The sequence below is a fragment of the Nyctereutes procyonoides genome, unplaced genomic scaffold (assembly GCF_905146905.1).
Source record: "Nyctereutes procyonoides isolate TBG_1078 unplaced genomic scaffold, NYPRO_anot_genome, whole genome shotgun sequence".
In the NCBI taxonomy this organism is placed as follows: domain Eukaryota; kingdom Metazoa; phylum Chordata; class Mammalia; order Carnivora; family Canidae; genus Nyctereutes; species Nyctereutes procyonoides.
In genome coordinates, this window is record NW_026575117.1 from 9,142,716 (window position 1) to 9,157,682 (window position 14,967).

The following is a 14,967-nucleotide window of genomic DNA, read 5'->3' on the forward strand; positions in this document are numbered from 1 at the left end:
TCAATGGCCATCTAGTCACCACAGTAGCTGATAACACCAAAAAACATTTGCCACTATGTTTACAGAGTAGTAATTTACCAGCTCTGTGTTGGCTAGACATAATTGAAAGGCTTGTTAAATTACTGCAGTTTTTTACCATCTGCTGCATTGTGAAAGAATAATCACTTGACAAATTTGTGGGCTTAAAATCAAAAGAAATATATTTTTAAAAATATATGTTTTGGCTCTAGTTGTTTAGACTGAATTCCTTTTTATAATCTTTATTGGTGGTGGCTTCAATAGTTGTGCAGATTAGGAAACATTCTTACTGGTCTCAATTCAAAGAAAAATCCTTGAAGTTTGGGCCATATTTAAATAATATAGTCTCTCCTCCTGTTCCCCAAACAGGGATAATGTTTTATAGCTAATAGATAAATTTAATGTTATCTATGTTATAATGTAATGATATAATAATCAGGTAGGTACTAGTTTTTTGTAGAAAGCCAAGGTAAGATAGTCCTTGGTAGGTAGTGCTGTTTTTGTTTGTGGGTTGTTTTTTTTAATTTTTATATGTTGCTTGGGAAATTATCTTTTCAAATGATGCTGTTAGTTTAGAATCAGTAGCTTCAAGGGGGCAGTATTAGTGATTACAGGCCCCATTATTGTGGGGAAGGTTCTCAGAAAACCTAGGCAGATGCCCTTATGGTAGAAAGCAAAATGATTAGCTTGCATCTTGTTAGTCACTGAATGTATGCTGATGCTCTGTGTGACTTTATATTCTTATTAGCTCCTTTCCTACCTGAGCTCTCTTGATGAATTGGAAATTTTGTGTGAGTAAAATTCTTGTAAAAACCAGTGCTAGTTTATGGGATCCCGCCTGGAAAAGATTTCCTCATCTCTGCTGTACCAGTACTTTCATCTAGGTACTTTTGCTTGGACTTGCGGTTCCCCTCAAAGATCTGACCCAAGAATTCCTTCAAAAAGACCCACATTCTGTTTGTATTTCTGATATAAATATTTGTCTGTTTTCCTTCCTGGGGTTCCTTTATCAACTATCTAATTTAGGGCTCCCTAGCCTATCCTCCAGCCTTGCTTCTACCCTCTATTGCGTAGAGCTGTGGTTCTCTGCCTAGGGGCAGTTTTGCCCCCCAAGGGATATTTGGCAATGTCTGGAGACACTGTTGGTTATTGCACTTGAGGGTACTACCCTACCAAGAAGAATTATCCTATGCAAAATGTCAAAAGTACTGAGAAACCTTTGCTTAGCGCAATGTATTTCAAACTGTTTCTTGACTTTGATAAAATCACTGTATTGTGTCTTGACCAGCACTTTTGAAATAATGAAATAAAATAGAATTTTAAAAATTTGGAGTACATCTCAGGTTGTAAGCGTAGATATTATTTTGGGCATCTTTTGTCTATTTTGTTATGGTGCAGTGAGGAAGGGGAGAGAGGGTGAGACCAGGAGGGATGGGGGGTGGGGGTGGGGAAAAAGAAATTGAAATCCGTTGGGATGGGAAATCATTTTTATTGCTACTTGTGGAAGTTTTTCTTTTTTTTTTTTTTTAAGTTTAAAATAATGTGCATACACAAAGAGAGAAGATTTGAACAGATAGCTTCATTGCTCAAAAAATGCTTCAGCGAGTGCCGGTATCCTCAAGATCAAGTGTGAGCATCTCAGCATGGTAGATGAAAGCTCTTCGTCACCCACCTGCCGCCACCATGTCCCCTTTACCTTACACTTTTGGACTCTGCTTTGACAGCAGCTCCTTGCTGGCTCATTTGCCTCTAGGCCTTCAGATATGTTGAGTTCATGATTTTCTAGAGAAATATGACACAGGGGACTAGTCTGGGAATGTCTACCTCCTCTTCCTCTCTGCTGCTACCCCCAGTCTGGCTATTTTCTACTCTCCCAGCAGGATTTAGCTTAGGAGTTACATCCAATAGGAGGTTTTGTTGTTGTTGTTGACATACTACCCCCCTCCCCCAACCCAGTCTGGTTTGGTGAAAATTCTCCTCTCTCTTCTTTCTGCCCTAACACAGGGCTGGCACACAGAAGTGTGTAGCCTTACTGGAGTGTGTTGTGGAGGATAGATTAAAGCTGGGAGAAGGATGTGAGACCACTGAAGATCTGGTCATCCTCAGGGATTTTGACCCACAAACAGTTGCTTCATTCTTCCTCTTATTTGGATTATTTGTTCAGACCCCTGATTTTAGAGGTTAGGAACCAGAGTTGCTAGGGAAAGTGTCCAAGTACTATATGAATGTGTATTACTTAAATTTATTACCTGTGGCATTTGTGTGGTTAGCGACAGTCCACTTACTCTATCCAAGCCTTGGTTTCCTTTCTTGGACAATGAAGATTTTGAATCAAATGATCTCTGTGGTTCCTTCTGTTTCTGTATACGACTTTGTAATCTCATCAGCTGGCTGAGAGAGGTTATGACACATATGTGAGGGGGAGACTGTTGATTCCAGACAGACGGTTTTTGGGGTCTTTGATCATACTGTCTTGTACCTACTACTACAATTTCTTAATTTGGTGATGAAAAAAAATTTTTTTACAGGGGACTCTGGGTGGCTTAGCTGGTTAAGCATCTGATTCTTGATTTCAGCTCAGGTCATGATCTCAAGGTCCTGAGGTTGAGCCCCTGTTTAAGTCTCTCTCCTTCCCCCTTGGCCCCTCCTCTCCCTCTCTAAAAATAAAATAAATAAATTTTTATAGTATGTTTCTTTGGCTAGATCAGTAGTTCTCAACTTCGGGGCATTTTGCTCTGCAGAGTACATTTGGCAACATCTAGAGACATTGGTGGTTGTCCCAACTGGGAAAGTGCTGTGGGTATTTGGTGTGTAGAGGCTAGTGATGCTGCTGAGTCTCCAGCAATGCATGGTCCAGCCCCAAATGTCAGTGGTGCTGAGGCTGAGAAACCCTGAGGAACTATTAATCATCTGTTACGGTTTTAGTGCTTTCAAGGCAGAGCTTGACTTCATATTTCTTAACATTTATTATAGTATTCATGACTTTTTAAATTTAATAAATACTCCATGTACACTTATTCTGTGTTTAATTATATTAAAAGGGGAAAAGCTATTTAATGGCTCTCTTTAAAGAGAGACTAGTTGAACAAGAATATTAAATATGTGATAAGCTTTTGCAGAAAAGGTTCCCGCAGTCAACCATGTGGCTGAATTGGATTAGGTTAGACCTCACTTGATCTACATCACTTCTTTACTTCTTCAGTCTCTGAGGGGCACTTGCCTTTGGGTCTACAAGTGGGGGAGCTTATCATCTCTTTAGTTCTGGATGCACAGCAGCAGGCACTACACCTGGTTACTCCAGGTGACAACAGCAAGGAGAGCAGCAGGTAAGATCCAAAGGTGCTGTGACAGGTGTGCTTAGAGGGACCAGCTTCCCTTGGCGGTGCAGTGTGGGAAGCAGCACAGAGGGTTGGCACTTCAGGGGAACTCCAAAGCTTGAGTGCACATTCCTACCCCATCTGTGTAACCCCGGGGGAGGCTATCTTGATAAGTATCTGTTTCTCCATCTCAAAACTGGGAGACTAACATAACCTTTTGAGAGTTACCATAAGAATTAAGATTTACGTGTAAAGCACTTACCACAGATTCTAGCACATAGTAGATATTTGCAAATGTTGCAGGGAACATCTTCCAAATCACTGATACGATGCCTGTGCATTTGCCTTGAGTTAGGTTACCAAACCCAAAGTCACATCAGTGCCAAATGCTTGTTGATAGATAGGCTCACAGACCTCTACTCAAGATGGTGTGGAAAGATTTCTTTATTGTGAGAAGAGATGTCTGTCACCTTACTGTGGCCTGATTTCTACACACCAAATTACTTGGGTCCAAAGTAGCAGACTCTGTAGAACAATTTAGGACACGTACTTTTCCATCCTTTTGTTCTTTATTTGCCTTCATACATAACATGTTCATTGTTGATGTGCCATCCTGATATACGTAGGGATTTTTTTTTCTTTTTGAGGTTAAAGATTTATTGAAAGAAATTCGATTTATAAAAGGCTTCTTCTCCCACTCTCCCGGTGATTTTCAGTTTTACTTCCTAATACTCTGGCATAATTGACACTATTTGGCAAAATAGCTAATAAAGGTTATGGAGAAACAACTAGTTATGGTGAAACAACACATTTTTACTTCTGTGTATAAATTTAAGGATATTATTCGTTTGGTTACTGTCAGTAGGGGCTTTTAATCTTATTCAATCTGATACATTGAATAGTGTGTCTTACGCACAAAGAATGGTGTCTTTGAATCACATGTGACCAGGAGCTTTTGGCTGTGTAGGTGTCTTGCTGCCCCCATGCCCTGCTCCGTATGACTGGGCATCACAGAACTATCGAGCTTGTGTTAAGAGCTCACCACCATTGCATTTCATGATAAGCTGGCATCATGCCCAAGCAGCAGGACTTAAATCTAGAAATTTATGGTGTATCAAACCCTATTGATGATAACATAATGTAATATAACCATATGGTAGTATATTCTAACCTATTTTTAGAATGTGGACCTCCTGCTTGGATGTGCCCCACTTTACCATGGCAAACAGGGCAGAGTGGCTTTTTGTCCCTCTGTCGTGAGGAAAGATGGAGAGGTAGAGAGGTCATAGAAAAGAAAATGCAGTGAAGAGTGACAGAGTTTGGTTTTCTCCCTCTTTCAGTAAAACCTGAAAATGGTTGAATTGCCAGAAACTAGACTGCTAATTCATGTGAAGTTTCTTTTTTCTGGCTTCATATTCCTAGAAAGGTACATTTATGAGGTGGTTAGGCATGGAACCAGTGATTGGGGTGTAGTTTATCTGAATTTGCTTCTAAGTGGTATTTGTTTCCTGTGCTTTCATCTTGGGTTAGTTCTTACAGGGTAAAATTAAAATTCATGCTTGCTTCTGGGATCACTTGTAGTCCATCTGGTAGGATGGTAGCAGACAGAGCTGAGTTCTAGGCCCTCTTACATCTCTCTAACTTGTATTTTCCATGGTTATGTCAACTGGAATCTTGAACTTCTAAATCTTAGTATTACTTAAGGGAAAATGTTCCAGAGGAAACTATTACTTAAAGATACTAGCTTTGAATCGGTTGCTCACTGGCATACCGGGTCGTGAAAGAGTGATTGTAGGCTATTCCACTATCTTTGTGAATACAAGAGATGTGGGAATGCTGTTTCCACTCATCTGTGTGTCAGTGGGCTATGTGATGTGTGGACTTGAGTCCAATCAAGCATGGGCATGGCCAATTAAAAGGTCCGGAGTCTAGTGTGGGAGAAATAAAACCACAGTAAATAGGTAGAGAATACTAAGACTTTTGATTGCGATGAGTTTGAAAGAAGGTTAAAAAGTCAATAGGATGGAGGAATAAGAACTGGGACTTGGGACAGAAAGGAAGAAGAGGGAAAGTACTTTTGAAGGATGCCAGGAGAAATGTCTCAAGAACACACTGGCTCACATGTTCAAGCAGTGTCTGTGGGAAGGTTAGCCTGGGATAGAGTGATCGGTAATAGTAATCCTTTGAGAAAAGTCTTTCATTGACTGTGAGACTAGAGTCAAATTACAGGCTAAGACAGGCTTCTTTTAGAGCTGTTACAGCTCTATACCAGGATGAACAAGCAGGGTGATGGGATGGAAAGACCACCTGAATTAAATGTCAGGAGGCTTGGATTCTAATTTGGGTTCTGACACTGATTTTGTGGCAGGAAGCATATCCTTAACCTCCCCGAGACTGTTTTCTTCATTATGAAATGAAGTTTTGAACCAGTTAGCCTTTAAATGCCTTGGATCTTATTCTATTCTTTTACTCTGTGTCTTTTTCAGCAAATATAAACATGTAGATCTAATCCTTGTTAGTGGCATTGTTTTGAAAATGTAGGAGAGAAACAGAAATAATGTGCTTTCATGAAAACTAACTTTTAGATAATTTTCAGGATCTATTGTTTGAATATCATTTGGGAAGTGTGATAAAAGGAGAAAATCTGATTGTATAGAATTTGCTAAAATTTGAGCTGTATCCTTTTTTTTTCGGAGCAGTGTGTTAATTCTTTCATATTGCACTGAGATGGAAATTTTAAAGTCTGAGAGTAATCAGAGTTTTAGGCACCTCTGATTTCTTCCTACAATACTTAAATATCCCGCTGTGACTTGCCCTGCTTCTAACCACCTACCTGAAGATAAGCTACTCTAATCACTTGAAAAGTCCTGAACCTCAGAGTAGGTACAACTGGAATCTCCGTTATTAGAGAGGGAACACAGGGCAGCGTTGCCTTCAGCTCACAGCTGAGCCACTAGGAGTCGTTTTGGGGTGTGGGGGCCTAAACAGAAATTATAGGCCCAGGGTAAAATGAACTACAACTAACCTTTACTTTATTACTTTTATCTTTAGGGGACGAATTTTCTCCCTTATTTTTATATAGAAAATTACACAGTAAGAACAGAAAGCTGGATAGTAAAATTCCTTAAAAAAATGGAGTAATAGGGATCCCTGGGTGGCGCAGCGGTTTGGCGCCTGCCTTTGGCCCAGGGCGCGATCCTGGAGACCCAGGATCGAATCCCACGTTGGGCTCCCGGTGCATGGAGCCTGCTTCTCCCTCTGCCTGTGTCTCTGCCTCTCACTCTCTCTCTGTGTGACTATCATAAATAAATAAAAATTAAAAAAAAATGGAGTAATAAATAAAACAAGGAATTTTTCCAATATTCCTCTTCTCCCTATCTTTCAGGAGAGGGTGCAGCTTCCTTACTTTGCTCACTTTGCATAAGAAGAAGGTTCAAGGTTTATTTGATTCCTATTTACTAAGTTTTAAAAAGCATAAGTGTATAAATTAAAGAAAAAGGAGGGAGGGAGAAGAAGAAGGGAAGGAGGGAGGGAGGGAAGAAAGAAAGGAAGGAGGGAGGGAGGAAGACTGCCTACATCCTCCTCTCTCCCTGTCTCTCCCTGATTAATTCTGTCTAAGAGCCACTGGGTAGGGCTGAGGGTAGGAGTCCCTATGACAGAAAGCTTAGAAGCCATAAGAGAATAGATCAATAATTTACCTACTTGACATTAAAAAAATTCTACATGGAGCAAATTCAGCTGCCACATAGACTGGCAAGTCTTTAATGTTCACAAGGTTAATTTTTTGTATATGTAAAGAATATATATACACAAATATACAAATAAATAAGAAGAATAGCAACCCAACAGGAAATCTGCAAAGGAAAGGAACAGACTGGTGGTCCTGTTCTCAATAAGAAGACTGTATATTGAGATACCATTTTCCATCTGTTACACTAACCAAGATCCAGAAATAAAGCATCTTTTGAAAAGTCTGTGGGGAAGCAGACACTTTCAAAGCTTGCTGGTTGGAGTATAAATTAATACTACCTCCATGGAATGCAATTTGGAAGTACCTAGCAAATTTACTAATACGTATTACCTTGACCTGGCAATTTCACTTATAGGAATTTATCCTACTGATAAACTCCTGCACAAACTGGCAGGAATATAAGGTTTATTCACTATGTCATGATTTGTAGCAGCAGAGTGTAGACATCACAGATGGGTTGAATTATGGTGTGTCTATACAGTGGAATACTATGCAACTTGAAAAAAATAAACTTCATGGGAAATGAAGTCTGAGATATATGTTAAGAGAAAAACGGTATAGAGAAGTGTGTAATGTGCTACCATTTATGTAAGAAAAGCGGGAAAAGAGGAGTAATCTATTTGCACAAACTGTCACTAGAAAAACATACTGATCACACTGGTTGTCTCTAGAATGAACAACTAGGAGGCTAGAGTATTAAGAGTATGAGAGAGACTTTTCAAAGACCTTTTTAGATCTCTTGAATTCTTAACCATGAAGATTTTCCTCTTTTTAATTATTTTATAAATGGTTTTTCAATTAAAAATGAAAACACCTTTCAGTTCAAATGAAAAACTTTCAGGAGAAAGTATCACATTTATCACATATTTTTATTGATTCTACAACCATAAGCATTAGATAATTTTTTCTTTGCTGTATAGCTGCAGATAATTTAGCTGTCTCTCTGAATTTAGATTATTCACTGAATTTAATGTCTTACTAGTCAATATGTGCTCGTGTTAAAATTTCTTGCATTAAGATTTAAAACTGAGATTAGTTTGTAGTGGCTGTTTTCTTTCTTGGTCATCTGTGACATGTTTTGATAAGGAATCTTACTGAGACTTGTAAAAAGAAATGGGAAGATGTTGTTCCCCCTCGTCCCTCAAGGCAGATAGACTGAGATGCAATACTCTGGATATTTTTGAATACACTGTAATTGAAGTTTTACCCGCAGGAAGAAGAAGGAAATAGTTGCAAAACACAAAAAACTTCCTGGCTGCAAGATTGTGTTTTATCCCTATCTCCAACCAATGATCTTATGGTTATAGCTCGAGGGCAAAAAGCAGTTTTTCTAGTGCGTAAGTACTCTTATTCTTTTCAGTGTACTTTATTTTAATGCATAGAGTAGGACAGAAATGGATTAGGTAGAAAGAAATCATGTTACTTATGTTGTATGGATTGTATGGTGGCATTCTATAGTGTGATTCCTGTTTTGTAAAGCACTTTTTATTTGTGTGTGTTTCTCACTTTCTTTTCTTCTTTTGGTTGATTGTTCCTCTCTTTTTCTTTCTTAGCTCAGATACTTTAGCTGTGGGTCTGTTGCACTTCAGAGACCCAAGCAAGCATTGCCCAATTCTTGCAAGGGGCAGTCAGAGCTGAAAAGGCTGCTGACCTTTTTAGTACTTTTTAGTACTAATATGAATGAAGTGATTTTCAACCATGACTTGAAAACTCCTGGGACTCTAGTTTCTTATTTGAGGCATACATTTTCAGTTCATAATTTCCATTGAAGATTAAAATTAAGATTTACATATGAGATGAAAAACCTCATCAAAATCAGATCATCTAGTAAATGGCTGTGGAATGGTCTTAAAACCAGATTTATCCTCCTATAGCATAAATCTAATAAAAAAGTAAAGATGAAAGTCATTTTATAAGTACAGCAGATGGGGTGGTACATAAGAATTAATAACTCTGTTCTGCAAGAACTAGGACATTAGATGAATTTAATTGGAGGAAGAGAATAAAGGAGAGTAGCCTGGGTTGAGTTTTATAAAAATCTTTTAAAATCTCTTCAATGTTGGTCTATAAAGAGACCCAAGCCCATTAATATAGAACAATTACATTCTGTATTCATTCTAAAGAGAAACCATGAAATTCATAAATCACTGTTTTAGTATACTGTAAAGTGATTTTATATGATAATTTTTTCAGCAAAATGGAAGTACAGTGATAAAGGAAAGGAAGAAATGCAATTTGCTGTTGGCTGGAGTGGTTCTTTAAATGTCGAAGAAGGGTAGGTACTAGTTAATTTTTTGTTTCTCTGCGTTAAACGTGTATGTGAAATTGTTTGATCTCTAAGAAGTTTCACCACTGGGATATGTAGTGAATGTATATTCAACCCAACCTAGAGGTTGTAGAGCATGATTTGGTCAGCAAATTTAAGTTATGTGATTACTTTCTTTTTTTTTTTTTTTAACTCCTATTTGCAGGGAAGATTTAAAGAAGAATTCAGAATCCCTTACTTTCTACATTTTGCCATTTCCTGTGTTCATTACTAATTTTATTTCGCCAAAAAGTCTAAGGCAGTCATTATTTTCTCTGCTTTGGTGGCATTGGCCTTGTACTTAAAGGGGACAGTGCTCCATTAATTCTTAAAACTCAAAAAAAAAAAAATCTTAAAACTCATAAATACTTGAGAAAGGCAAGATAGTCAATTCAGGTTTCTTAAGGACCCAGGAAGGCAGTTCTCTGGTGTGATTATATGGTGGAGCTGCTACCCTGGATCCTGGAGCCAAAAACTGTTTTCACTTTAAGTTGCATGGCTGAAAGCTGCCTGATGAGAATGAGTAAGATATTTTAGACTTTGGGTTTAGATAAAAGACAACGACGGGGAAGCCCATGGTACATGCTTGGCACATTGTAGATATTCATTGGAATGTTTTCTACTCTTATCAAAACAAATGATAGTATTTCTCCTTAAGTCATTTAGTCTAAACATTTTGACAACATTTATGTCAGAGATGCAAAGCAAACATAATGGTTCAATTACTTTAAAGACAACAAACAAAAGATTAATTTTCTTCAGTGGTTGCCTAACATAATGTATGGGGCAAGAGTGTTTATAGTTTCTTGAATAAGCTGGTGATGGGTCCTGAGGGTTGACAGGTTAAATTAAAGTCAGTCAGTAGGAGTCATTTTAATTTTGAGCCTTAGTCTCTGAGCTCCTGACAGATTTTTCAAGTCCACATGTCACAAAGAGGATCTTTTAGGTAACATCCAGTGGAGCATGTGCTGAGAAATGGGTTATCTGGGGGCAATTTCTGCAAAATATCAAGGAAGAAGCCAACTAGTTAAAATGCAGTTCATCCTTAGAATAATGTACTTAGAGGAATATGGTTTGCCTGTAATGTGACTGACATTCCTCCCACGCTCTGCCAGTGCTTAGCTGATGCAGAGGAGAGGAGGGTAGGAAATGACTGCTCGTGATGATTTGCTGTTTCTCAGTTCTGAATATAATCAGGTGTGTACAGTAAAGTTTTGCTTTCTTTTATGCTTTTTATGACAATACAGAGTGAAAAATACTGTTTTTTATTGCCCTCAAGAGAATGTGACTTTACCTTTTATGTGAATGGTATTTTTTCTTTTTAAGAAAGAGAGCACACACATGAGCAAGGGGGGAAGAGGGGCAGAGGGAGAAAGAGAATCTTAGGCAGGCTCCATGCTCACTACAGAGCCCAACGTGGGGCTCAGTCTCATGACCTTGAGATTATGACCTGAGCTGAAATCAAAAGTTGGATGCTGAACCAACCCAGCCATTCAGGCACCTTTTTTTTTTTTTTGAGATTGTTTATTTATTCATGAGAGAGACACAGAGAAAGGCAGAGACACAGGCAGAGGGAGAAGCAGGCTCCCTGTGGGGAGTCTGATGCAGCACTCGATCCCAGGACCCTGGGATCATGCCCTGAGCCCAAGGCAGACACTCAGCCACTGAACCACCCAGGCATCTCTTATGTAAATGATTTTCATGATTCTACTTATGGTAGAGTTTCACCATATTTTTACTTATGCACTGAATAAAACTGGTCCACAGAGCTCATGTTCCACTGGTTGCCCTTTAACATTAAATTATAGGGAAATAAAAGTAATTGATAAATTCATTAAATAAGCATGTAATTCTGCTTTTCTTTTTAGAGAATGTGTAACCAGTGCTCTATGTATCCCACTAGCAAGCCAAAAGAGGTAAGGATAAATAAGTTATTTGTTTGCTTTGCTTTGATTTATGAGCTATTAAAATCATAAATTTTGTTGGTAACAGGAGTTCCACAGGGCGTCCTGACTGGACCTGCATTGTGGTGGGCTTTACTTCAGGTTATGTACGCTTCTACACTGAGGTGAGTGTTGTACAGTAGAGAACACCATTTGACTGGAATATCTAGTTATGCATCCCTATTATACTTGTTCGTGACTCATTACATTACCTGGTGCTTGGGAATGTGTAGTTGCTGCTTCATGGGGGTGGAAGCAGGGACGGGGAAAGGTTGTGGTGGAAAGTTCTGGTAGAAGCTCTAGAGAAAAGGAGCTGTATTCTTCTGAGAGAGAGTACCTAATATCCATGGAAAACTGTTGGGAAATGACAGTCTTTACCTGGCCATGCTTGTTCAGGTCTTTTGGTAAGAAATAAGAAAACAAGCAAGACTCTTCTCTGTGCTCCCTCCCTAGAATGGTGTGCTCTTGCTTGCACAACTTTTGAATGAAGAGCTGGTGCTACAGTTGAAGTGCAGAACCTATGAAATCCCACGACATCCTGGCGTGACCGAACAGGTAGTGTAAAAGATTGTGTTCCGAGTAATAGTGGCTTTACTTTGAGGTAGTGTTTTCTCTCTTTATGGGGAAACTTAAAGCTGTCTTTGTCTTGGGGCATAGTTAGTTAGCTGTGTTGTCATATTCCAGAGATATAACCTGTTTATAACTGAGTAAAGAATCCCAGGCTTGCTTTTACTTATTTAATGAAATATCATACATTTTGTTCTACAATACAATAAAACACTTTAGTCAGAAGCCCAAAAGAGTTTCTTATTTTTGGAATTTGATAGTAACTTAAGGCACAAATGTGGTATATGTTTTTTTATTTGGATTTAGGTGTCAGAATTATACACAAAAAAGAAAAAAATTCTGACTCTATTTTTAATACTACTACTACATTGTATTTATCTGTTTCTCTGAAAGGGGGTGAAGTTTTTGTTGATAGTGGAAAATTGATTCACTGAAGATTTGGGTGGAAAATGATACAGTTTTGTATCTAAGGCTCTCCAAATGTACGGCTTTCACTTTGCAAGTGCTGTGTGAGAGTTTGATAGTCTCACAGTCAAAAAACATGATGAAAACGTAATAGTTTCTTCTTTCTTATTTCTTGAATAGAATGAAGAGTTGAGTATCTTATATCCGGCTGCCATTGTGACTATTGATGGATTTAGCCTTTTTCAATCTCTTCGTGCTTGTCGAAATCAGGTAGCAAAAGGTAATTGTTTGACGAGATGTATCTAACTTCTAACATCTTACTTAATTTAACTTACTTAGAGAATTAAACATGTGCTCTACATTAAAAAAGACCTCTGTACTAGATTTATGGAAAAAACTTCCTGCTACTGTAGAAATGGGAGTGTACTGTTGAATAGATTGCTGAGTAAGTAAAGGCAAGGACTGAAAATCTACACTTTACATATTGGGGTGAGGGATTGCATTCCGTCTACCCATGGAATCAAATTTCTCACTAGATCAGCAGCTCTCGGGCTGGTCTACTAGAATCCTGTGATTCTGCATTGCTTTCATCCTCATGAAGTTGAAGGGTACCGCTTTGTGCAGGGGAAGGTTTTCTTCCTGGTAGGCAGGACTCAACAGGGAGTCAACACCAGCTTTGTTTGCTAACCTGGAATGCTTCTGAATGGACTAGTTAGAGGCCTGAACAATGTGTGTGTGGGCAACTACATTATTTCTAGACTTAGGGGTAAAAAGTACAGAGATAATGAAGAGTTGTCACTCTTACTACTCAGAGTTTACATTCTTTGAAAGAAGACACAGAATGGAGTTGTATTTCATCAAATTCAAGATGCCATTATTTGTAGACACACTAGTATTTTATGTACCACAAAGAAGCAAAAATGCTGCCAGAGAAGAACACACTATCAAGATCCCAATTTTAGAAAAGCCTTAATTAAACCCAGTGAAAATAGCAGTACTAGTGCAGACTTCCTCCTTTTCTTCTGGGTTTGGTAGAGGGGCCTTAATGGCCCTAAGACAAAATTTGTTTAGTTTGCAGATTGATGTGATTGGTAAAATCCTGAAGTTTGGGTTATGTGGGTTTTTAATAGTATATGCTTTTCTACTAGGTCAGAACTTGTTTGAATTTTTATACTAACTTTCATAGTCTTTTAAATTATTTAAATTTAGCCACAATAAGCATCATTATCTTGAGGTCATTTAAAGTAGTTACTGCTAATATATTGCCTAAAGAGACTGATAGTTTTCTGCAAGTAAGAATTCAGTCAATGAAATAAACTAGAAATAGATGATTATTATTAGTATTGTCAGCCATTTAATTTTTATTATTTTTGAATTCCTGTTTACTTTTATGTTTAAGACCATAAAGCCATTTTGTCTCCTTGGAAGTAAGTAAGCCATTTAGTGCCCTCTTATCGTAAGTTGCTCTAAAAAGAATTCTGATTGCATAGCCAAGAAGTTGTTGTGTGCAAATAAACAGTAAATTTGCTGATAAATAGGATCTTGTGCCTGAACCTGTGGCAAGAGGTGTAATATTGCTTTTTCTTTCATTACTCACTAGGAAGAAATACTGGACAGTGAGGGGCCTTTTATTAATTCTTTCTGGTGATGCTTTTGCTGTTAACGTATCTTTCTATCAAGTCTGGCCTTGGTTACCTGCCTTAGAGACCTTGCTATATATATGCACTCCTGCCATGCATATCATCAGGTTTTTAGTTTTTCCCAAGTTAAGGCACTGGTAGCTATTCCCAGATTTTATCCACTGTCTTTCTCAAGGGGAAGAAATTGCTTATTTGTCACCAATTTCAGTTTGAATTCACCTTAAATTTTAGTAATAGTCTAGCGTTTTTAACAGCCTTCTCTAATTACACAAATGTTCCAAAATCTTTGTGGCAGTCAACTCACCCTTAATATTTGCATTTTTCATGTATTGTCTTGGCATGAATAAAGTTCACTTTAGCATTGTTTATATTGTCTTGCCTCACTATTATCATTTAAATTTTAGAGTGAAAAATGAAGTTATTACAGTTTTAATGGCTTTTTATAAAACTTCATTATAGTTAAGTTTGATTTTTTTTTTCTTTAACAGCTGCAGCATCGGGCAATGAGAATATTCAACCCCCACCATTAGCTTATAAGAAATGGGGTCTCCAAGATATTGACACTATTATTGATCATGCTAGCATAGGTAAGCATTACTAGTTCACATTTTTATGGAATTTACTACTTCTACTTTTTAATCAATGTGTCTCATTTGTTAGAAATATACATTTATTCTTATGTGAAAAGAAAAATGCATCACTTGTAGTGAGATACTTGGAAGTTACTCCAGACTTACGGATTATCATAGGTGTATGTGTTTAAGAAGTGGTAACAGTTTTAATAATTATGTCTTCAGCAGCAATATTGAACAGTTTTAAGTCTTTCATTATTTGACTTAATTTTTTTTTGCAGATATGTTTAATCCATGTAATTAATTACCATATAGCTCAATCTTCTAAAAATATAACCTTTTAGGATGCCTGGGTGGCTCAGTCAGTTAAGCTTCTGCCTTCTGCTCAGGTCATGATCCTGGGGTCCTGGGATAGAACCCCACATCAGGCACCCTGCTTAGTGGGGAGC

The 14,967-nt window shown here is 37.9% G+C and overlaps 1 protein-coding gene across 4 annotated transcripts in view; it reads left to right on the forward strand.

The window, feature by feature from the left end:
• The window catches only part of RAB3GAP2 (RAB3 GTPase activating non-catalytic protein subunit 2), a 93,771-nt gene that overhangs the window by 26,087 nt on the left and 52,717 nt on the right, over positions 1 to 14,967 (forward strand). For all 4 annotated transcript variants that reach the window (XM_055334279.1, XM_055334281.1, XM_055334280.1 and 1 more), the window contains exons 3-9: positions 8,300 to 8,423; positions 9,280 to 9,361; positions 11,260 to 11,307; positions 11,384 to 11,459; positions 11,788 to 11,889; positions 12,487 to 12,586; positions 14,435 to 14,533. In XM_055334279.1, coding sequence (XP_055190254.1) covers positions 8,300 to 8,423; positions 9,280 to 9,361; positions 11,260 to 11,307; positions 11,384 to 11,459; positions 11,788 to 11,889; positions 12,487 to 12,586; positions 14,435 to 14,533 — 631 coding nt within the window. The remainder of the gene's footprint in view (positions 1 to 8,299; positions 8,424 to 9,279; positions 9,362 to 11,259; positions 11,308 to 11,383; positions 11,460 to 11,787; positions 11,890 to 12,486; positions 12,587 to 14,434; positions 14,534 to 14,967) is intronic.